The sequence below is a fragment of the Phascolarctos cinereus genome, unplaced genomic scaffold (assembly GCF_003287225.1).
Source record: "Phascolarctos cinereus isolate Bilbo 61053 unplaced genomic scaffold, phaCin_HiC Scaffold_2;HRSCAF=192, whole genome shotgun sequence".
NCBI classification, from domain to species: domain Eukaryota; kingdom Metazoa; phylum Chordata; class Mammalia; order Diprotodontia; family Phascolarctidae; genus Phascolarctos; species Phascolarctos cinereus.
In genome coordinates, this window is record NW_027555625.1 from 45,087,874 (window position 1) to 45,113,470 (window position 25,597).

Sequence of the window (25,597 nt, forward strand, 5' to 3'; positions counted from 1 at the left end):
CAGTAGGAGTGAAGCTTCCATGCTGGAAACATCCCCGGGGCTCTCTCTAGCTCTTGTGATCTCTCTTCTCACAGCACTTGGTATGTGGCTCTCTGAGCTGTCCCTAGCACCGCTCCCTGATGGGTTCTGCCATCTGTCCCACACCAGGCTTGGAAGGTGGGGTCATTTCCTGGCTGCAAGAAGGTAATAAAACTGTTCCCAGATAAGAGGCTCGCTCAGAACAGTTATGCCAAATGTAGCGGGAGGCTGGAAGCCGGAGGAGATCCTGAGTCCACAGAAGAAAGCTGCCAGGCCTGCCCAGAGGGGGAAGAAGCCAGAGAGGGGAAGAGGGTAAGAACACAGCTCTTCTGTGTGCATCCCCTGCAGTGCAGCCAGTCCCTTTGGGCAGTTAGAGCTTCCCTTGTGCCTAGGGGCAGAGTGCAGGGTGTGAGGAAGGGCTGATTGAGTTTAGGAAGCTATTTCTAAATTCAGCAAGATCACAGAATAATAGCATTTCAGAGCTGGCAGGGATGCTTGAGATGAGGAAAGTGAGACCAAGAGAAAGGAAGAGGCTTGTCCAAAGTCACTGTGGGAGAAATTGTCAGGGTCTACTCTGGAGCCACTCTGGGCCTCAGTTTCCTTTTCTGTAAAATGTGAACTCTAAGATCCTTTTTAGCTCCCAATGTCCTGTGATTCCAAGTTCTCAGTGTTTTCATTTCCTTTTGTATCGATTGCAAATTGAAGATAATTTTTGAATTATAAAACAGAGTCAGAGTGGAGAAGTGGAAAGAGAACTGGCCTTGGAGTGGGGAAGTGTGCTCAGATACCTCTGACTATATGGGGTAGAGAAGGTGCTAAATTGTGTTGATAGATGGGGCTCTCTGGACAAGAGTTTCCTAGTCCAATAAAGTTACATGTGCCATCCTCCCAACAGAATAATTTCTGCCTTATCTGTCTCAGAAGGTCATTGTAAGAATCAGATAACATGTGTGAACAATGCCATGCCAATATCAGGGCCTGCTGTCTGGGCTTCCCTTGCTGAGATGCTTGTCACAGTGATTCTGTCCCATCCATGGTGGTAAACATCTCTGCCTCCTTGCAGCAGTCATTCTGTTAGTGTTACCATCCTTTGCCCTTATTTCTAGTGAAAGACACTTCTCATGGAATTTCTGGTTTGGGTGGTAATCCGAAGGGAGAGTCTGGGAGTTCTGCCAATAACTGCCCAAAGTTGTACCGTGGGTCCAAGAGCTAGCATTCTTAAGCTGATTATGAATTATGGCAGCGATTTCTCTTACAGCACTTGGTTTCAAGCTCTACTATACAAAGAGCTATTCAAATTAGAATTTTAAAAAGTACAAATAATAATAAAACGGGCTATAAGCCAAGTGCCAGAGATGTGGAAAGAGTTTGTGGGTAGTCAGACCTGGACTCAAATCCCATCTCAGACACTTACAAACTGAGTGATACTGGTCAAGTCACTTGACCTCTTTCACCAAGGCACCCAAGTAGTACAGCATTTGAGTCACAAAAGACCTGAGTTCCAATCCTACCTTAGACACTTACTAGCTGTGTGACCTTCAACCAGTTACTTCACCTCCTTAGCCTCAGTTTTCTCATCTGTAAAATGGGGATAATAATAATAGCACCAACCTCACCGTATTGTTGTTAGGATCAAATGAGATGATAACTTGTTGAGAGCTTTGCACACTTTATTTTTTTCAAAAAATTTTAGTTTTATTTTCCCCCAGTTCCATGTAAGAACAATTTTTAACATTTTTAAAACTTTGAGTTCCAAATTCTCTCCCTTCCTCTCCCACCCCCATTGAGAAGGCAAGTAATTTGATACAGTTCATACATGTGTAGTCATGCATAACATATCCATAATAGTCATGTTGTGAAAGAAAACATACACCAAAAAAAACCTTTAAGAAAAATAAAGAAAGTTTAAAAAAAGTATGCTTCTATCTGTGTTCAGACACCATCAGTTCTTTCTCTGGGGATGGATAGCATTTTTCATCTTAAATCCTTCACAGTTGTCTTGGATCATTGTATTGCTGAGAATAGCTAAGCCGTTCACAGCTGATCATCTTACAATATTGCTGTTACTTTGTACATAGTACATTTCACTTTGCATCAGCCCATGCAAGTCTTTCCAGATTTTGCTGCGAGTTTCCTGCTCATCATTTTCTATAATACAACAGTGTTCCCTCATAATCACATATCACAAATTGTACAGCCATTCCCCAATTGATGGACTTGCCCTCAACTTCTAATTCTTTACCTCCAGAAAAGAGCTGCTTGCTATAAGTTCTTTTGTACATATAGGTCCTTTTCCTTTTTGTTTTTTATCTCTTTTGGGATGCAGACTTAGTGGTGGTATTGCTAGGTCAAAGGGTATGCATGGTTTTACAATCCTTTGCACATGGTTCTAAATTGCTCTACAGAAAGCTTGAATCAGTTCACAACTCCACCAGCAATGCATTAAAGTCTCATTTTTCCCACATCCTCTCCAACATTTGTCATTTATCTTTTCTGTCCTATTAGCCAATCGAATAGGTATGAGGTAGTACCTCAGAATTGTTTTAATTTGCATTTCTCCAATCAATAGTGAGTTAGAGTATTTTTTCATATGGCTATAGATAGCTTTGATTACTTTATCTAAAAACTGATCATATCTTTTGATCATTTATCAATTGGGGAATGGTTCTTTTCATAAATTTGACTCAGTTCTCTATGTTTGAGAAATGATGACTTTATCAGAGAAACTTGCTTCAAAATTTTTTTTCACAGTTACTATTGCTAATTGTATTTCTCTCCATCCTATTTCTATTTATTCTATTTTCTCTCTCCTTTTACTCTGTCCCTCCTCAAAAGTGTTTTGCTTCTGGCTACCCCCTCCAATATGTCCTCCCTTCTATTACTCCCTTGCCCCTTCTCTTACCCGCTTCCCCTTCTACTTTCCTGCAGAGTAAGATAGATTTCTATACCCAATTGATTGTGTATGTTATTCCCTCTTTGAGTCAATTCTGATAAGAGTAAGGTTCACTCACTCCCCCTCAGCTCCCTCCCTTCCCCTCCACTGTAAAAGTTTTTGTTGCCTTAATTTACCCCATTCTACCTTTCCCTTTCTCCCAGTACCTTCCTCTCTCATTCCCTAATTTTAATTTTTAGATATCATCCCTTTATATTCAACTCACACCTGTGCCCTCTGTCTATATATGCTCCTTCTAACTACCCTAATAATGAGAAAACTCTTAAGAGTTACAAATATCATCTTCCTATGTAGGAAAGTAAACAGTTTAAAATTATTAAATCCCTTATGATTTCTCTTTTCTCTTTACCTATTTATGCTTCTCTAGAGTCTTGTATTTGAAAATCAAAAATTTTTTTATTTTTAAAACATTCATTTATTTTTAGTTTTCAACATTCACTTTTATATAAGATTTTGAGTTTTAAATTTTCTCCCCTCCTTCCCTTTCCCCTCCCCAAGATGGTGTGCAATCTGATATAGGCCATACATGTATAATCATATTAAACATATTTCCATGTTAGTCATGTTGTAAAGAAGAATTAGAATCAAAGGGAAAAACCATGAAAAAGGAAAAAAAAGGAAAAATAGTACTCTTCAATCTGTGTTCAGACTCCATAGTTCTTTCTCTGGATGAATAGTATTTTCCATCACGAGTCTTTTGGAATTGTTTTAGATCATTGTGTTACTGAGAAGAGCTAAGTCTATTGAAGTTGGTTGTCATAAAATGTTGCTGTTACTGTGTAATGTTTTCCTGGTACATACACTTCGCTCAGCATCAGTTCATGCAAGTCTTTCTGGGTTTTTCTGAAGTCTGCCTGCTTATGACTTCTTATGGAACATTAGTATTCCATTACATTCATATAGCACGACTTGTTCAGACATTCGCCAATTGATGGGCATCCCCTCAATTTCCAATTCTTGGCCACCACAAAAAGAGCTGCTATAAATATTTTTGTACATTTTTATGATCTCTTTGGGATACAGACCTGGTAGTGCTATTGCTGGATCAAAGAATATGAACAGTTTTATAGCCCTTTGGGCATAGTTACAAATTGCTCTCCAGAACAGTTGGATCAATTAACAACTCCACCAACAATGCATTAGTGTTCCAATTTTCCCACATCTTCTCCAATATTTATCATCTTCCTGTTTTGTCATGTTAGCCAGTCCGATAGGTGTGATGCTGTACTTCAGGGCTGTTTTGATTTGCATTTCTTTAATCAATAGTGATTTACAGAATTTTTTCCTATGACTATAGATAGCTTTAATTTCTCATCTGAAAACTGCCTGTTCATATCCTTTAACCATTTATCAATTGGGGAATGGCTTGTATTCTTATAAATTTGACTCAGTTCTCTATATACTTTGGAAAGGAGGCAAAACTCAAATTTTCCATTCAGCTCTGTTTTTTTTTAATCAAGAATGCTTGAAAGTTCTATCTCATTGAATGTCTATTTTTTCCCCCCTGAAGGATTATATTCAGTTTTGCTGGATAGGGGATTCTTGGTTGTAATCCTAGTTCCTTTGTCTTCTGGAACATCATATTCCAAGCCCTCCAGTCCTTTAATGTAGAAGCTGCTATCCTGACTGTGTTATCCTGACTGTGGTTCCATCATACTTGAATTATTTCTTTCTGGTTGCTTGCAATAGTTTCTCCTTGACTTGGGAACTCTGGAATTTGACTAGAATATTCCTGGCAGTTTTCATTTTGGGATCTCTTTCAGGAGCTGATTGTTAGAGTCTTTCAATTTCTATTTTACCCTCTGGTTCTAGAATATCGGCAGTTTTCCTTGATAATTTCTTGAAGGATGATGTCTAGGCTCTTTTTTTGATCATGGCTTTCAGGAAGTCCAATAATTTAAAAATTATCTCTCTTGGATCTATTTTCTAGGTTAGTTATTTTCCAATGGGATATTTCACATTATCTTCTATTTTTTCACTTTTTGGATTTTATTTTATTGTTTCTTGATTTCTCATAAAGTCATTAGCTTCCATTTGCTCCATTCTAATTTTTAAGGAATTATTTTCTTCAGTGAGCTTTTGTACCTCCTTTTTCCATTTTGCCAATTCTTCTCCTCATTAGCTTTTTCATCTTTTTTGAGCTCTTACACAGCCTGAGACCAATTCATATTTTTCTTGGAGTCTTTGAATGTAGGAGCTTTGACTTTGTTGTCTTCTTCTGAGTATGTATTTTGATCTTCCTTGTCACCATAGTAATTTTCTATAGTCAGAGGTTTTTTTTTTTCTGTTGTTTGCTCATTTCCCCAGCTTATTAGTTGACTTTTAACTCTTTGTTAGAGCAGGGCTCTGCTTCCAGGGGGGAAGGTACACTGTCCCAAGTTTCAGGGGTTTTGTACAGCTGTTTTCAGTGATACTTCTGGTGGCCTGTAAGTTTTCAGTTCTTCCAAGGTGGTATGATCTAAGGAGAGGTGTTTACTACTCTCCTGGCCTGTGCTCTGGTCTGTGGGTGACCACAGGGTCGTCCCTCCGTGGCTGCCATAAGCTCTGGTGTGAGTGCTCCTCCTCATCCTGGGACTGCCACTCAGGACTGTGTACCAGATCTGAGCATGGGCAAAGCAACAGAGTCCGGTCTGCAGTACCAGCAAAGAGACCCCTGGAATCTCCTTCTGATGAGTTGTTTGACTCCCTTGCCATCTGTGGGCTGAGAGCTCCAGAAGCAGCTCCTGTTGCTGCCACTGCTGATTCAATCACTGCCAAGGTCTGCTCCTAGTTTGCTGGGGCTGGGGCTGTGCTGGCATGGCCTGCACTGGACTATGCTCCTCTCTCACCCTGGTGCAACAGACCTTTCCTACCAACCTTCTAAGTTGTCTTGGGCTGGAAAATTGTTTCACTCCATCTTTTCATGGATTCTGCTGCTCTAGAATTTGTTTAGAGTAATTTTTAAGGATATTTGGAGAGGTTTGGGGGAGAGTTCAGGTGAGTCCCTGCCTTTACTCCATCATCTTGGCTCCATCTCCTGACCTTTGCACACTTTAAGGCACTAGCTACTATTATTGTTAGCCTCACTTTCCTCATTTGCAAAATGGAGATAACAGTATGTACAGCATTTACTTCACAGGGTTGTTGTGAGGCAATTATGAGATAATGATGTAAAGTGGGTTGCAGAACAAAGCTAGTTCTGAGTCTTAGGAGAGCTTAGAGGAGGAAGCTGTTGCTTTTTACTGTAGATGTCACTAGAGAAGCTTGGGGGTGGTAAAGATGGGGCTCAGGAGTGAGCAGGTTACTGGTCACCCAGGATTGTTTTTCTTCTCATCCTTCATGGGAATTACATAGGTTGTTTCATCCAAAATCCAAGTGTTGTACAGTGAGCTTAATAATGGGCTGGGCCTCCGTTGATTGTTTTCCTAGGAGGGGTGGTGGGTCATTAACTCTTGCCTGACCTCTCTGTGACCAAGGGCACATATTTGTCCATCCAGGCTAGTTGGAATTAAGCATATAGTCTGACAGCAGGGTTTCTGTTGACATAAAGCTTATTCACTTATATGGCTACTGAGCAAACCTCCATGGGGGAGATTTTAGAAGAGGATAAGCTTTGGTTTTCCCAGTGGCTCTGGTTTCCTTCTGCATGTTCTTACAGGACCTCTGCCTCATGTAGTCTGTAGCTTTCAAATCCAGTCAAACAGATCATTTCATAGGATTGTAGATTGAGAAGGGATCTTAGAGATAATTGAGTCCCAATCAGTATATTTTGAGGCAGTGTGGAGGATAGAGGACTGGGCCTGGAGTCAGGAAGAGCTGAGTTCAAATCTGGCCTCAGACATTTACTAGCTGTGTGAGTGACCCTGAGAAAGTCACTTAATTCCTGTATGCCCTAGTTTCCTAAACTATAAAATGGGGATAATAGCACCTACCTCCTAGGTTTGTTCAAATGAGGTAATTTTCAAAAAGCACTTAGTATAGTGCCTGGCATATAGTAGGAGATAAATCAATGCTTATTCCCTTTAGATTACAGATGAGGAAACTGAGGCCTGGGAAGGTTAAGTCTGAGGTTACACAAGTAGTAGTAAACAGCAGAGCTAGGATGTGAATTCACGTCCTCAGATTCCAAATACAGCTTGCTTTCCCCTGAACTGTATTGTCTCACTGTTGAATTCTGGTAGCAAGGCCTACCTTTAAATTCTAAAAAGTGCATTATTTCAATAATCTTCATGTCTTTGTCACTTTCCATCTGAAGGAGGGATAAAATGACAATATTTAATGGAGGGGAGATTTCTTTGAGAACATACAATGAATTTTTCTTTTTTACAGAGGAAGGCTAATTGGTTTGGAAACTTGCAAGAGGTCAGAAGGAGTATATGGGGAAATGATTGTAATGTAAGAACAAATGCAACCATAAAACTTTTGTTTTTTCTTTTTAAAATAATTGGTGGCAATCCTGGTACTAGATATTAGGTTCCTTTAATCACCTTAGGCTGCTGTTTGAACTATAAAAGAATATTTACTCCAGCTCATTAAGGATTTGACCCTTGTACTCTCATAGTATTGTCTATACTGTACTATATTACTTCAAGATTTATTTAGTTATTGGTGGATAAATCCTACTTTGGTAGGTGTAGAAGTGAGAGTCCTTTTGAAAATAACTTAACAAATACCAGATAAAATGATCATTTCTATATACAAAATAGGAGAGAAAAAGTAGATTACATATAAAGCTGCAGATCTCCATGACATACACTGTGCTTTTACTTTTAAATATATTCCCTTTCATTCCCCCCTTGCCTTCTTTCCCTGTCCCGGCCATCTCAGAACCCATTTACAACAGGTAGACATTAAGAACTCCACTACTGGGCCCCTTTTCCCCTTCCCCTTTTTGCCTGGACTGCTTGGCTACTCATGAGGTATGAATGAGTTTAAATGAAATGGAAGCCAGAAACTCTATTCCTTCTGATGAGATGAAGGATCACCAGGTCTTACCACACGTCTTGCCAGTGCATGAATTTTATACTCTCAACTAGTGTTTTAGTTGATTATCTAGGGTTCTCTAAGTATTCCATCATTTCATCAGCAAAAAGTGACAGTTTTGTTTTCTCACTGCCTATTTTTATTCCTTCATTTTTTTTTCTTGTCTTATTGCTATACATTTTAAGTACAATTTTGAATAATACTGGGGACAATGGACATCTTTGTTTCAACCATGATTATATTGTGAAGCTTCTAGTTTATTCCTATTGCAAATAATAGTTGTTCTTGTTTTTAGGTAGATAGTACTTATAATTTTAAGAAAGGCTCCATTTATTCCTATGCTTTTTAGTGTTTTTAATAGAATTTTATCAAAAGCCTTTTCTGCATCTATTGCTATAATCATATGATTTGTTGTTTTTGTTGGTGATGGTGTCGGTTATGTTGATAGTTTTCCTAATATTGAACCAGCTTTGCATTCCTGGTATAAATTCCACTTGGTCATAGTGTAGTGTATGATCTTTGGGACAGACTGCTGTAATCTCCTTGCTAGTATTTTATTTAAAATTTTTGCATTGATATTCATTACCAAAGTTGGCCTATTATATTCTTTCTCTGTTTTTTTTCTTCTTGGTTTAGGTATCAAAACCATATTTGTGTTATAAAAGGAATTTGGTAGAACTCTTTCTTTATCTATTTTTTAAAATAGTTCATATAGTATTGGATTAATTGTTCCTTAAACGTGTTATGTTTGAAATTTAAGACAAACTGAGAGACAATGGTCTGAGCATTGCCAATTTATTAGTTAGGCTAGCCATAAACAATAAATTGGGACAATGGCCTATCTTAATGGCCAATGATCATGAGGTAAGTTTTCCTAGCCTTCATATAGTTTTGGAAAGTACAGGAGAGCCAAGAACAGAGTTGGATAGGTGGGGAAAATAACGCAATTGGTTACAGGGCTAGCCAGCATCATGGGTGAGGACAACATGACTGGTTACATTGAGAAGATTTGGCTAGCACCCACATGGGGCTAGTAATCACTCCTCCCTGTCATAGAGAAATGCTTGATTGATTTGTGGGATCCATCTGCATATTGCTGACCTTGTTAGTGCACCTGATTTAGCAGACTCCCTGGCCCCTAAAAAGGATTGTTAGGGAGATAAAGTTTTCTTTAATGGTGCAAGAACAGTTCAGGGGCAATGTATCTCTTAGAGCTAGCTTCCAGATTTAAAGATAACACCAGATGTCTTGGTATTTTCCCAGGTACAGTAGATGACAGTTTTTCCCATTAATTATAACTTTGAACTAACTCAGGGGGAAAGCTGAGTTCCTAACTCAACTCACGGACATGATACAGACTCAGTTATAAAAATCAATACAGCATGAAATCAATCTTATTGTAGGAATTAATACAGAAGAAACTAGGGGTAATATTAATTTTTGTATTTTCAAATGTTTGGTACAATTCACTTATAAATCTATCTGGTCCTGGTGATTTTTTCTCTTAGGGCTTGTTCAATTTCTTTTTCTAAGATAGGGTTAAAGTATTTTATTTTCTCTTTTAATCTGGGTAATATATATTTTTATTAATATTCATCCATTTCACTTAGATTCTCAGTTTTATTGGCATATAATTGGGCAAAATAACTCCTAATGATTAATTTTATCTTCCTTGGTGGTGCATTCACCCTTTTCATTTTTGATATTGGTAATTTGTTTTTTCTTTTTTTAAAAATCAAATTAACCAATGGTTTATCTATTTTTTATTGCATTTTTTAAAATAAAACTAGATCCTTGTTTTATTTAATAGTTCAGGATTTTTGTTTTAGTCTTTCAATTTTATTAAACACTCCCTTGATTTTCAGGATTTCTATTTTGGTGCTTAAGTGCTTAATTGGGGATTTATAATTTATTCTTTCCTAGCTTTTTTAATTACATGTCCAATTCACTGATCTGCTCTTTCTCTCTTTTATTGATATATGCATTTAGAGATACACATGTGCCCCAAGGACTGTTTTGGCTCCATCTCACAAATTTTGGTACATTGTCCTGTTGTCATTATCTCTAATGAAATTATTGTTTCTGTGATTTGTTTTTTGACCCACTCGTTCTTTATGATTGGACTGCCTGAAAATTACGATTGAAAAAAAAGTCTAGACACTATTTCTCAAGAGATTATTAAGGGGGGCAGCTAGGTGGTGCAGTGGATAGACCACCGGCCCTGAAGTCAGGAGTACCTGAGTTCAAATCCGGCCTCAGACCAAACACTTGACACTTACTAGCTGTGTGACCCTGGGCAAGTCACTTAACCCCAACTGCCTAAAAAAAAAGAGAGAGATTATTAAGGAAAATTACCTTGAAGTTTTAGAATGAGAGGATAAAATAGAAATAGAAAAAATCCACAGGATCACCACCTGAAAGAGATTCCAGTATGAAAACTCCTAGAAACATAAAAGTTAAGTTTCAAAGCTCCCAAATCAAGGAGAAAATACTACAAGCAACTAGAAAAAAAAGAATTTAAATACTATGGAGCTACAGTTAGAATAACACAAGATTCGCAGCTTCTACATTAAAAGACCAAAGGTCATGGGACAATATATTTCAAAGAGTAAAGGAGCTGGCCTTGCAACCAAGAATAACTTCCCCAGCAAAGCTGTACGTTATCCTGAATGGGGGGAAAATGGATATTTAATGAACTAAAGGACTTTCAGGTATTTATGAAGAAAAGAACAGAATTAAATGGAAAATTTGACCCCTAGACTCATAAGAAACAAAACAAAGTAAACATTAATGACCAAGACTTAGCCAGGTCACAATCTTTACTTCTTATATGGGAAAATTTTATCTGTTACCCTTGAGAATATTATCATTACTTGGGTAGTTTGAAAGAGCATACAGAGATAGAAGGCTTGAGTATGATGGGATGATCCTAAAAAATAAAATTGAGTAGGGAGAGATTAAATGGAATAATTATCCCATGCAAATGAGGCATGAATGGAAGAACTCAGTAGAGGCAGGAGGGGTTGGAAGGCTGATAGTGCTAGATCCTTATTCTCATCAGAACTGGGTTATAGAAGGAATAACATACATCTAGAAGGGTATAAAAACTTCTTAACTTACAGAGAAATAGAAGGGCAAGGGAATAGGATAAGGAAGAGACTCTTAGAAGGGTGTTTGGATCAAGAGGTAGGAAGGTAAGGGGAAAGGATAAAGGAGGGATTCTCAGAAGGAATGTGGATTAGGGAGGCAGTGGTTAGAAGTTAATTAGATATTCAAGGAGGGATAGGGTAAAAAGAGAGGGAGAGAAGGTTAAACAGTGATGAAAAATAGGATGGAGGGAAATGCACAGTTAGTAATTTTAACTTTGAATGTAAATGGGATGAGCTCACCCAAAAAATGAAAAGAGGTAGCAGAATGGATTAAAAATCAGAATCTAACAATATGTTGTTTACAAGAAACACATTTAAAAATGAGAGATAAAGCAAGAGTAAAAATGAAGGGCTGGAGTAGGATTTATTATGCTTCAGCTAATGCAACAAAAGAAATAAACAGGGAAACTATAGTATGATAAAAAGTACCATAGATGATGAAGTAATATAAATATTAAACCTATATCCACCAAAAGCTATGACACCCAAATTTTTAAAGGAAAAACTAAATGAATTATAAGGTGGAAGTAGATAGCAAAACTATAATCATGAGGGACTTTAATCTTTCCCTCTCAGAACTAGGTAAACCTAACAAAAAATAAGAATGAAAACCAGAAGATGAATAGAATTTTAGATAAGCTATATATGATAGATATCTGGGGAGAACTGAATGGGAATAGAAAGAAATGCACCTTTTTATCATGGTACCTTTACAAAAATTGACCATATATTAGGGCATAAAAACTTAAATGCAGAAAAGCAGAAATATTAAATGCATCTTATTCAGATCACAATGCAATAAAATTACATTTAATAAGGGATCATGAAAACAGATTAAAAATTATTTGGAGACTACAATAACCTAATCTCAAAGAATGAGCGTGTTAAAGAACAAATCATAGGAACAGTTAATAATTTCATTAAAGAATGATAATAATGAAACAACATATCAAAACTTATGGGATGCAGCAAAACAAGTAATTAGAGGAAAACTTATATCTCTATATGCTCATGTCAATAAAATAGAGAAAGAGTAGACCGGTGAACTGGGTATACAATGAAAAAATGAGAAAAAGGACACATTAAAAATCCCCAATTAAATACCAAATGGGAAATCCTAAAAATTAAAATGAGATTAATAAAAGTGAGTGTAAGAAAATCATTGAATCAATAAAACTAGAAGTTGGTTTTATTTTTTAAAAAAACCTGATAAACCATTGGTTAATATGATCAAACCAAATGACAAGTATTAAAAGTGAAGAGAGTAAACATATCACTAATGAAGATGAAATCAAAGCAGTTGTAAGGAATTATTTTTACCCAATTATATGCCAATAAATTTAACAGTTTTAGTGGAATGGAATATAAACTGCCTAAGTTAACAGAAGAGGAAATAAATACATAAATAAACGCATTTTAGAAAAAGAAATTGAACAGGCCATAAATGAGCTGCATGAGAAAAAAAAAGCATCAGGACCAGATGTATTTATGACTTAATTCTACCAACCATTTAAAAATCAACTAATTCCAATATTAAATAAATTATTTAAAATAATAGGCAAAGAAGGAACCCTATCAAGTTCCTGTTGTGAAACAAATATGGGCAAATACCTAAATCAGGAAGAGTAAAAATAGAGAAAAAAAATTATAGACCAATTTTATTAAAGAATATGAATGCAAAAATTCTAAAAATAAAAAAGGAAAAAAGAAAGAAAGAAAGAAAGAAAGAAAGAAAGAAAGAAAGAAAGAAAGAAAGAAAGAAAGAAAGAAAGAAAAAATTAGCCAGGAGACTACAACAATATATTACAAAGATTAAATACATGGTGACTGAGTGTGGTTTATACCAGGAATGCAGGGATGGTTTAACATGCAAAAAACTATTAACATAATTGATTATATAAATAACAAAAAAAACCATCCAAATCATATGATTATGTCAATAGATGTAGCAAAAGCTTTTCAAAAAGTACAACATTCATTTCTATTAAAAATGCTTGAAGGGGCAGCTAGATGGTGCAGTGGATAGAGCAGCGGCCCTGGAGTCAGGAGGACCTGAGTTCAAATGTGGCCTCAGACACATGATATTTACCCTGGGCAAGTCATTTAGCCAAGTAGCACAATATAAATTAAACCCAAATAAATCATCAGTATCCCTATATATCACCAACAAAACCCTGCAAGAAGAGATAGTAAGAGATACCCCACTTTAAAGAACTATAGATTGTATAAAATACCTGGCAGTATGTCAAGTTTGCCAAGACAAACAGAGAAACTACATGAACACAATTATAAAACACTCGTTATAAAAATAAAATCAGATTTAAATAATTGGAGAAATATTAATTGCTCAAAGCAGAATTTCTCTATGGGACTTTCTGTGAAGGAAAAGCAGGTTTCATCTAGGGGAGTTTCAGTTGGGTCCTTATACCTGCAGTCACCTCTTCTGCTTTGTGTTTCTTCTCCTGAGCCTAGCTAGATGCCTGAATGGAAATCCTGAAATAGACTTTTAGGAAATTGCTCCCTCCAGAGCTCCTGGGTTCCCTTAATCAGTGCCTGCTACACATAGGAGGTACATCTTACATAGTACATCTGGCTGCGTGAGTGTTTTCATGTCTTGATGTTATAGGGATCAAATTTCTGGGAGAGTATGACAGTGGTTATGTGTCAGGCCTTATGTTTAAATCTTTGCCAATGCTCACTTACCTTTCACATTTGAAGCATTTTTCCCCCATGGAGAAAAAATAGCTGTCCTATATGTGGCAGTCTGAATGTCTTTTTACTAGTCTCCTTAGGGAAACTATAGACTTGAGACAAAGCTAAACTTTACATGATTTTCTCCTGGGCCCTAGAAATTAGTACAGTGCTTGCCACATAGTAGGTACTTAATAAATATTTATTGACTGAATTCTTAATGCTGTGAGAGAAGGGACCTTGCTACTATTTGTTTCTTTACTTCATAGGAAAGAGCTAGTAGAGAGGTAATATCTAAAGCTCTCTGAAGCTATTATCTAAAGTAATTCTCCTTAATCATAGGGTCTTTCCTCTGAGATTATTCTCAATTTATTATTTTTTTAATTCTGAACTTAAGAAATAAAGCAAGCATTTCCATAACAAAGTAGAATAGAAAAAAAGAGGGTTACACATGAAAATGCAAATTTATTATGTACAGCTTGCCTTTTCTTTTAAATACATAATAAAGTTATCATGTAAATGTCTTTTTTTTCCTCCCCCCATAGATGGCTACCATTAGACACAAATATGTATATGTATGTAAAATCATACTATACATACTTCTATTTATCAGTTCTTTCTCTGGCTGTAGATAGCATCTTCCTTCCTAAGTCTTTTGCAGTTAATTTGGGTATTTATAATAGTCAAAATAACTTAGTCACTCAAAGTTGTTCTTAAAACAATATTGATATTACTGTATACAATGTTTTGGTTCTGCTTATTTCACTCTTCATTATTCCATGCAAATCTTGCCATATTTTTCTAAAATTATCAAGCTCATCATTTCTTATAGCCCAGTAGTATTCCATCACAACCATATACTTGGTTAGCCATTCCCCATTGATGGGCTTCCCCTCAATTTCCAGTTCACTGCCACCACAAAGAGCTACTATAAATATTTTAGAACACATAGGCTCTTTTCCTTTTCCCCTAATCATCTTGGGAGACAGACCTTACAGTGGTGTTGCTGGGTCAAAGCATATACATAGTTTAATAACTCTTTGGGCATAATTCCAACTTTTCCAGATCCCCTCCAACATTTGTCACTTTCCCCTTTTATCATTTAAGCCAATCCAATAGGTGTAACTGGTATCTCAAGATTACTCTAATTTCCATTTCTCTAATCAATAATGACAGAGCATTTTTTCATATGACTATAAATTGTTTGGATTTCTTCATTGGAAAACTGCCTGTTCATATCCTTTGACCATTAATCAATTGGGGAATGACTCATATTCTTACAGATTTGAGAAAGTTTTTTATATAGTTTAGAAATGAGACCTTTATCTGAGAACTATCTATAAATCCCCCCTCCCCCCAATTTTTGCTTTCCTTCTGATCTTGGTTTTATTGGTTTTATTTGTAAAGAAACTTTTAAATTTAATGTAATCAAAATTATCCATTTTATACCTCACAATGCTATCTCTTGTTTATTCATAAATTCTTCACTAATCCATAAGTCTGATAAATAAATATGTTCCATGTTCTTCAGATTTTCTTGTAATATCTCCCTTTATATCTAAGTCATGATTGCATTTTGACTTTATCTTGGTAAATGGTTAAGATATTGGTCTATGCTCAATTTCTGCCAGATTGCTTTCTAGCTTTCCAAACAATTTTAATAAAATAATGAATTCTTATCACAAAAACCTAATCCTTATACTTGTCAAACACAAGGTTACTATAGTTATGTGCTGTTATAAATCGTATGTTTACTCTCTTCCAGCAATATAGCTGTCTATTTCTTAGCTGGTACCGGACAGTTTTGATAATTACTGCCTTAACATATAAATAAATAAATAAATACAATAAAGTTCTGGTTCTGTTAAACATCCTTCCATTACATTTTTTCATTGGTTCCTTTGATATTTTTGACCTTTTGTTCTTCCAAATGAATTTTTTTTTAACTCAGTAAAATAACTTTTTGGTAATTTAGTTGGGATAGTATTGAATATATGGATTAATTTAGGTAAAACTGTCACTTTATTATATTGGCCCTCCCTACTCATGAACAATTAATATTTTTTCAACTATTTAAATTGATTTTATTTGTATAAAAAGTGTCAATTTTGCTCATATAGTTCCTGGGTTTGTTTTGGCAGGTGTACTCCTAGGTATGTTATATTGTCTAAAGCTGTTTTAAATGCGGTATCTATTACCATCTCTTCTTGCAGGGTTTTGTTGGTGATACAAAGGAATCCTGATGACTTATGTGAGTTTACTTTATATCCTGCTACTTTGCTAAAGTTATTGTTTCACCTAAGTTTTTTAGTGGAGTCTTTGGAATTTTCCAAGAATATCATTATAACGTTTGCAAAAAGAGCACAGTTTCATTAACTCATTGTCTATCCTGATTCCCTCTATTCCTTTTCTTTTCCATCTCATTGCTATTGCTAGGACTTCCAATATACTATTGAATAATATTGGTGACAGTGGGCATCCTTGTTTCACACCTGTTCTTACTTCTACCTTAATCCCATCACAAATACTGCTTGCTGATGGTTTTCGACACTTTTTAACAATTTAAGGAAAAATCTATTTATACATACACTTTCAAGTGTTTTTAATAGAAATGAGTGTTGCACTATTGCAAAAGTTTTTTCTGCATCTATTAACATAATCACATAATTTTGTTACTTTTGTTATTTATATAATCAATTGTATTAATAGTTTTCCTTATGTTAAACTATCCCTGCATTCCTGGTATAAATCTCACTTGGCTGCCGTGTATAATGTATAATGTATAATCTCCTAGCTACAATTTTATTTAGGATTTTTGCATCCATATACATTAATGAAATTGATCTATAATTTTCTTTTTCATTTTTTTACTCGTCCTGGTGTAGGTATCAGCGCATATTTATTTCATAAAAGGAGCCTGGTAGGATCCCTTCTTTGCCTATCATTTCAAAGAATTTATTTAATATTGGAATTAGTTGGTCTTTAAATGTTTGATAGAAGTCACTTGTAAATCTATCTGGTTCTGGTGCATTTTTCTCTTTATTTATTTATTTAATTTAGTTTTCTCTCTTTTTTTGTCTAGGCAATGGGGTTAAGTGACTTGCCCAAGGTCACACAGCTAGTAAGTGTTAAGTGTCTGGGGCCCTGTTTGAACTCGGGTCCTCTGGACTCCAGAGGTGGTGCTCTATCCACTGCGCCACCAGGCTGCCCCTTGGTGCTTTTTTTCTTAAGAAGCTCATTTATGGCCTGTTTAATTTCTTTTCTAAAAATAGGTCTGTTCTGATATTCTATTTCCTCTTCCGCTAATCTAGGCAGTTTATATTTTTGTAAATATTCTTCCATTCTACTAAAATTGTTAAATTTATTGGCATACAACTGGGCAAAATAACTCCTAATAGCGGTTTTGATTTCATCTTCATTGGTGGTATGTTTACTCTTTTCTTTTTTAAAAAAAATTAATTTAGTTTCAGTTTTCAACGTTCACTTCCATAAGATTTTGAGTTTTAAATTTTCTCCACCTCCTTCCCCTACCTCTTACCCAAGACAGTGTGCAACCTGATATAGGCTCCACATATACATTCATATTAAACATATTTTCACATTAGTCATGTCGTAAAGAAGAATTAGAACCAATAGGAGAAACCATGAGAAAGAAGAAACAAAAAAAAGAGAGAGAGAGTAAATAGTGTGCTTTGATCTGCATTTATACTCCACAGTTCTTTCTCTGGATGTGGATAGCATTTTCCATCATGAGACCTTTGGAGATGTCTTAGATCCTTGCATTGCTGAGAAGGGCTAAGGGCTTCAAAGGGGTAAGTCTATCAAAGTTAGTCATCTCACAACGTGGCTGTTACTGTGTACAACATTCTCCTGGTTCTGCTCACTTCACTCAGCATCAGTCCATACAAATCTTTCCAGGTTTTTCTGAAGTCTGCTTGCTCATCATTTATTTTTTTAAATTAATTTATTTTGCTTTATCAACAATCACTTCCATTAGCTTTTGAGTTTTAAATTTTTCTCCCCCTCTTTCCCCACCTCCCTCCCCAAGAAGGCATGCAATCTGATATAGGCTATACATATACATTCCTATTAAACATATTTTCACCTTAGTCATGTTGTAAGGAAGAATTAGAACCAATTGGAGGAATCACCAGAAAGAGGAAACAAATCATAACAGAAGAAAAAAAAATAGCAAATAGTATGCTTCGATCTGCATTCGAACTCCATAGTTCTTTCTTTGGATGTGGATAGCATTTTCCATCATGAGGCCTTTGGGGATATCTTAGATCCTTGTATTGTTGAGAAGGGTTAAGTCTATCAATATTAGTCATTGTACAATGTGGCTGTTACTGTGTACAACGTTCTCCTGGTTCTGCTCACTTCACTCAGCATCAGACCATACAAGTCTTTCCAGGTTTTCCTGAAGTCAGCCTGCTCATCATTTCTTATAGCACAGTAGTATTCCATTACATTCATATATCTCAACTTGTTCAATTGATGGGTATACACCTTTTCATTTTTAATACTAGGGACTTGGATTCTCCTCTCTCTCTTTTTCTGTCATATTAACCAATGGTTTATCAGTTTTTTAAAAATAAACTTTTAGTTTTATTAATTCAATGGTTCTTTTTTCTTTTTTTAAAAAAATATTTATTTTTAGTTTTCAACATTCACTTTCATAAGTTTTGGAGTTTCAAATTTTCTGTGCCTCCCTTCCCTCTGTTGTTTCCTCTTTAACCCAGATATGATGAGAGTAAGGTGCCAGCCCTCCACCTGTTTCCTTTGTATCAGTTATTCCTTTCATGCCTCATTTGAATGAGATAATTACTCCTTTTCACCTTTTCCTACCCACTTTTGTTTTTTAGAATCTCCTCATACTCAGGTGGGCCCCAACCTTTCTTTCAAACTACCCAAGTAATAATGATAGTCTTAAGAATACTGATAACATTTTTATATATCAGAGGTAAACAGTTTGACCTTATTGAGGCCCTTATAATTGGTCTTTAATGTTTACCTTATATTTCTATTCGATTTTATATGTCAATTTTTCCATTGAGTTCTGCCCTTTGTGTCACAAATGCTTGAAAGTCTTTCAGTCTGCTAAATGTCCATTTTTTTCTATTCAGAATTATACTAAACTTTGCTGGATAAGTTATTTTGCAACCCCAGTTATCCTGCTCTTCAAAATACAATGTTTCAAGACCTATGGTCTTTTAGTGTAGAGGCTGCTATGTCTTCTATAATCCTGATTGTAGTTTCACAGTATTTAAAATTTTTTCCCCTTGTTGCAGTATTTTCTCCTTAACCTGGAAGCTTTTAAACTTGGCTATGGTATTTCTGTAAGTTTTTAGCCTGGGATCTCTTTCAGGTCATGATTGGTGGAGTTTTTCTACTTCTACTTTACCCTCTTGTTCTAGAACTTCAGGGTAATTTTCCTTAATAATTCCTTATAATATAATATCAAGATTCTTTTTTTTTATTATAACTTTCAGGTAGTTCAATAATTTTTATATTGTCTCTCCTTGATCTAGTCTCCAAATCAATTGTTTTTCTAATGAGATGTCACATTCTTTTCTATTTTTTCATTCTTTTGATTTTGTTTTATTATTTCTTGGTGTCTTATACATTATTCTCTTCCTTAAGTTCTTGGATCTCTTTTTCCAATCGGTTCACTCTCTTTTCATAATTTTCTTGATTTTCTTGGATTGCTCTTATCCCCCCCTAACTTTCCCTCAATCTCTCTCTCTCTCTCTCTCTCTCTCTCTCTCTCTCTCTCTCTCTCTCTCCTCTCTCTCTTTTAAGGCAATTGGGGTTAAGTGACTTGCCCAGGGTGACACAGCTAGTAAGTGTCAAGTGTCTGAGGCCCGATTTGAACTCAGGTCCTCCTGACTTCAGGGCTAGTGCTCTATCCATTGTGCCACCTAGCTCCCCTCTTCAATCTCTCTTATTTGATTTTTGAAGTCCTTTTTAAGTTCTTCCAAGAACTCTTTTTGGGCTTGTGACCATTTGATGTTTCTCTTTGGGGTAGGAGTGGCTTTTTTTCTTTTTACTTCATTATTTTCCTCTGAATATGAACTCAGATCTTTTCTGTCCCCATAGTAGTGGTCTATGGTTGGGTTATTTCTCCTTTGCTTGCTCATTTTTATTTTGTTTTATTTTATTTTAGCATCTTATTATTGTAATCAGGTTCTAGTTCTGAGGTGTGGGTAATGGTGCCGCAGGCTTCAGGTCCTTCTTGCTGTTATTTTCTGAACTCTGTCTGGGGACCCAACCTCAGGCAGTTCTCTCCACCTCTGAGCCATGGCTAGGGCCCCCAGCCATGCTGTCCCACAAATACTCTTGTTCTCTGTGGCCCTTCCCAAAGCTGCAAACTCCAGCTCTCCTCTCTTCCCTGGAATGGAAACCAGGGACTCCATTTTCCTGGAAGTTCCCACAGCCAGTTGGAAACCCCCCTAACCCTGCTAGCACTGCACTCATTGGGAGTGTGCTAGCTCCTTTTGCTCACAGCCAGTCCTGGGACTGTATCTGGTCAGCACAACCGTGCCTGGCATCCTGAGATAGCGGAGGATCCTTCCTCTACTCAGCTGTCCATCCTCCACACTGTGAGGTGAAATTTCCTGATGCTGAGCTTCAGTGGAGTTGTTTGGACTTCTGTCTAGCCAAACCTCCACCCTTGGAGGTCTAGTCTTTACCGAGGTCCTCTCAAGCCGTCATAGGAGGACACCTTCCTTACCTTGACTTTTATTTATTTTTGCCCCTCTATGTTCACTTTGAGGTGATGCTCTGTCTTGTTTGTGGAGGAAATTTGGTGAGCCTGGAACTTTTCTGCCCTATTCCACCATCTTCCCAGAATCCTCTCCCTATCCCCAATTTATCCTGTACTATCTTGTTTGTACATATTTATGAGCATGTTATCTTCCCTATGAGACTCTGGGCTCCTTGAGCAGGGATTTTTTTCTTTTTTGCCTTTCTTTGTATCTCTAGCACTTCACATAGTGCTTGGCACATAGCAGCTACTTAAAAAATGCTAGTTGACTGACTGACTGTTACAGCAGTGATCAAGAATTTGAATGGAAAATGGGGTCAGGGTTCACTTCTCTGCATGAGTTTAAGTGATGAGGTCCAAGGAACTAAGTCCCAGGACTCCTTCACATCTTGTAGGAGATAGGAGGCGACTGGGGAAGGGGGGAGGTGGTGAGGTGGAATTGTGTTCAGGCATTGTTGGGCTGAGCCATGGCAGAGTAGGAGTTGGTAACAGGTAGGTTGGGGTTGGTTGGCTAGAAGGCAGATGTGCCAGCACTTGGATACCCAGCAGTCTCATACAGTCCATTTTTCCTGTCCCCAACAGGCTGCCTACTTGCTTCCTGCACAATGTTCTGGGTAAGCAGAGCAAGGCTGTTAGTCTTCCTGGTGCTCCCATCTCTAGCTTTCCTCTTCTTCCAGCAGTTGTCCAGCCCCAGTCACTGTCCTGACGTAGCAGAGAAGTCAAGCCCTACACATGTGTTGATCTTGTCCTCGTGGCGCTCTGGCTCCTCCTTTGTGGGCCAGCTCTTCAGCCAGCACCCAGATGTCTTTTACCTGATGGAGCCAGCCTGGCATGTGTGGATGACCCTCTCCCTTGGCAGTGCTGGGCAGTTGCAGATGGCCGTGAGAGACTTGATTCGTTCAGTCTTTCTCTGTGACATGACTGTCTTTGATGCTTACATGGCCCAGGGTCCAAGGAAACAGTCCAGCTTCTTCATGTGGGAAACTAGTAGGGCTCTGTGTTCCCCACCTGCATGCCATCTCTTTAATAGAGAGGCCATCATCCCCTCAGCTGACTGTAGGATCCTGTGTGGCAAGCAGCCCTTCAACATGGTAGAAGAAGCCTGTAAGTCCTACAGTCATGTGGTGCTCAAGGAGGTGCGCTTCTTCAACCTGATGACCCTCCAGCCACTGCTGACCGACCCCTCCCTCAACCTGCACATCATTCACCTTGTGCGAGACCCCAGGGCTATGTTCCGCTCTCGGCAAAACACAGAACTGGAGCTGATGCACGACAGCCATGTTGTCATGGGGAAGCAGTGGAATAAAATGAAGAGTGAGGACCGGCCCTATCACTTGATGCAAGCCATCTGCCAAAGCCAACAGGAGATCTATAAGGCGGCACAGTTGTTACCAGACTCCCTACGAGAACGCTACCTGCTAATACGCTATGAGGATGTGGTGCGGGACCCACTGACCCAAACTTCCAAACTATATGAATTTGCAGGGTTACCCTTCCTGCCTCATCTCCAAGTCTGGGTGCAAAACATCACACAGGGCAAGGGCATGGGAGGGAATGCCTTTGACACAAACTCCAGGAATGCCCAAAGTGTCTCCCAGGCCTGGCGTTGGGCCTTACCACATAACAAGGTAGTCCAGTTACAGAAAATTTGTAAAGATATCATGAATCTGATGGGTTACCTTCCTGTGTTGTCTGAGAAAGACCAGAGAAATTTATCAACGAATCTTCTATCTCCTCCTGAGATCCCCTAAAGCTGAGCAACCAATGAGTTGAATGAGGGTCTGGTTTTGTGCAATGGCTATGGTCAGCTGAATGCTGTTGGGTCTAACTATGTTTCTCTATGGGTATACATGTGAACATGCTGTTGTATGTGACTGCATGTGACCAAAGGACACTCTGCTTCCTGACTCTATGCCTTGGCACTGGCTTCCTCCTTGCATGGAATGTGTCCCTCTTTACATCTGCCTCTGAGCATCCCTGGGCTTCCTAAAAATAGCTCAAGCCTCACTTTCTGAAGGAGATCCTTCCAGATCCCTCAAGTAGTTAGTACCTTCCCCTCCAAGGGTGCCTTGTATCTACTTTGCAGGTATACACACACACACACACACACACACACACACACACACACACACACACAAACTGAAGGCCCTAGTAGTATGTTTTTTCCACCCACTGTGCCTCAAGATTATGAGATGAAAATCCTTTTAGTCAGCCAGCTTTAAGCAGCTTTTTGTTGTAGTTATTGTTGTTAAGTTGTTTCAGTCTTGTCCAACTCTATATGACCCCATTTAGGGTTTTGTTGGCAAAGATCCTGAAGTAGCTTGCCATTTCCTTCTCCCACTCCTTTTACACATGAGGAAACTGAGGCCAACAGGGTCACACAGCTAGGAGGTGTCTGAGGCTGCATTTGAACTAGGAAGATGAGTCTTCCTGACTCCAGGCTTGGGGTGCTCTATGCACCATGGTGCCCTCTAGTACCCTAGCTGATTTTGGGGTGGGGGAGATACTTACAAAGGTGGAACAATAGCAACAGTTGGCCAGGTCTGTGACTCACTGTGCCCCCAGTACATTTAGAGGGCAGGGGAAAGTGGGCCCAAGCTTAGAAAGCATATGTGGCCAGGGGGTGGCAAGGCTCCTGATTGCTGGGAGTCCTTTCCCCACATCTGTGGGGGGTTCAAGAAGTTCCCCTTGGGCACGGTGTAGTTCCTTTGATAGGCTCCTGGTGGAGCCATAAATCTCTGTCCTTTCTGTCCTTGGCTGATCCAGGGATCAGGCTGGGCCCCAGTGGATGGCCAACATGCTCCTGGTCCTTCTAGTTGCTTACAGAGGCCCTCCTGCAGCCAAAGGATTGGGGTGTGGAGGAGAACTAGGCCAAGGCTGAAGCCTGAGCCTCTTGTTTCCTCTCCCCTCCCCCACCTCGCTTCTTCCTCAGACACTTTACTGCCATGCCAGGCTTGCTACCATTTCTCCAATCACTCTGGTTCTCAGTTGGCATGATGATTTACAGAGAACCACTGGGGCATGGTCAACTTTGCTCAGCCCGTCTGAATGGGACTCCTATGCAAGGTCACTCCTAAAACCTATGACTGAAACTGATTGATTGGACACGTAAACAGAGGTTGGGCTCTCTGCCTAACCTGACATCAATATCTATTTTCATTTCTTCTCTGGCTTCTTTGCGTCTCAGGGAAATTTTCATTTTCTAGGAACATCTGGTAACAAAATATCAGATTGTATTATAGTGTCTATGGATAGACAGGCATTGGGAGTGGAAGCTGGAGGAAAGAGCTGACTTTTTCTTGGGTTTTTCTTCATCCTGCGTCCTCCACTCTGAGATGCCTGTGAAAACCAAAGCCTCTTCAATATCTCCCATCTCTGGCACAGCTCAGTCCTTCTTTGGTTCCTCAAAGGTGTACAGAAATGCCATGCTTGCTCCAACCTCCCAAATCTAGGCTGTCAGAAACTCTCTCAGTTCTGAGACAGCTTCTTTCTTTTATAATATTAATAGCTAATATTTATACAGTATTTGCTATGTACCAGGCACTGTGCTAAGTGCTTTGCAATTGCAATCTAATTTGCTACTCACAACAACTCTGGGAGTTAGGTGCTATTATTATCTCCATTTTCCAGATGAGGAAACTGAGGCAAACACAGCTAGTGAGTGTCTGAAGCCACATTTGAACTCAGGTATTTCTGATTCAAGATCCAGCACTTTATCTTCTGGGCCACCCAGCTGCCCCTACAATTTAAATAAATTGCTTTGGGCTTTGATGCTGTCTCCCACAGGATAGCTTTGATTGATTCAAGGAAGTGCATGTGAGCTGTTCACATTCAAGTTGTGTTATCTGATTCCATCAAAAGATTTCAGAGCTGAAAATTTCAGACCCACCCTTACATATGTGATGTAAAAACATTTTATATAATAAGCTTGTAAAGAGTCCCCATCTTAAATTTTCTTCTGTTTCTTGCTCAGCATTGGACTTGGCATCCCATTACTGGAACTGTGGTGCTCAGAATGTAGTAGTAAGGGCTATTCATAAGCTCAGGTAAGCTCGGCTTAATAGATATCTCAGATGAGATTATGGAATTTGGAATTTATAAATGAAGCAAAGATTAGTGTGCCATTCATGCTTCCATAACTGGACTGACTGATATACCTCTTCTAACCTCAACTCTGGATGGAAAGTTATAGAAATAATTCTCTACTTGCCATATTCTTCTGAATAGGACCTAAGGAGAGGTTTAAATGTGGGCAGAAGATGATTCAGATCTGGACAAACTGGATATCTGCTCAGGACTCTGCATTTTATCATGTAACTTTTTTTTTCTGGGAAAGTGGATCTATTTTTTTGTAAAGAGGCATCTTTATCTACAGTGTAAGTGTTGCCCAGTGTATATAGTTGTCATACAAAGTTATGGCTGCTATTCAGTTCCATGATGAAAATTTCTGGGCTTGTTTTTTAAGGAAATTTTTAAAATAAAAGTATTGTTCTTTCATTTGTGAAAATCATCCATGACAGGTATAATTACAATGGCTTGACTTTTGATTCTAAATTATTTTGGTACAAAAACCTGTCCTTATATATTTATAATATATCTCTCAGTAAAACTAAACATACTAAGTGTTCAGAATGTTGGGCTGATGAAATACATTGTGTACTGTATTAATCTACCATGTAGTTTTAATTAAAAAAAAACCATACTGAATTATAAAATCATTAGTGTATCAAACTACTTTCAGAGATAATTCAGTTAAGAAGCATTTATTATTAGGAAGGAAATAAGCATTTATCAAGAGCTTATTAAGTGCCAGGCAGTGTGCTAAGCACTTTATAAATCTTAACTCATTTAACCCTCATAACAACTTTGAGAGGTGGGTGTTATTATTACCCCAATTTACAGTGTAGGAAACCGAGGCAGACAGATTAAAGTCACTTGACCAGACTCACCCAGTTAGTGTCTGAGGCCAGATTTGAACTCCGGAAGATGAGTCTTCCTGACTCCAGGCCTAGTGCTCTATCTACTGTGTCACTTTGATGCTTCAATATATTAAGTGCT

General features: G+C 37.9%; 1 protein-coding gene across 2 annotated transcripts; it reads left to right on the top strand.

Annotated features, from left to right (window-relative positions):
- LOC110192446 (carbohydrate sulfotransferase 4-like) lies at positions 1 to 25,036 on the top strand. Of its 2 annotated transcripts, XM_078149363.1 has the most exons (3): positions 1 to 330; positions 15,987 to 17,585; positions 21,122 to 25,036. In XM_078149363.1, exon 3 carries the CDS (start codon positions 21,145 to 21,147, stop codon positions 22,288 to 22,290), a length of 1,146 nt encoding a protein of 381 aa, XP_078005489.1. In that variant the 5' UTR covers positions 1 to 330; positions 15,987 to 17,585; positions 21,122 to 21,144; the 3' UTR covers positions 22,291 to 25,036. The 2 variants fall into 2 exon arrangements, with proteins under 2 accessions (XP_078005489.1, XP_020819261.1); XM_020963602.2 differs by lacking the exon at positions 15,987 to 17,585.
- The last annotated feature ends 561 nt before the right edge of the window (positions 25,037 to 25,597 follow it).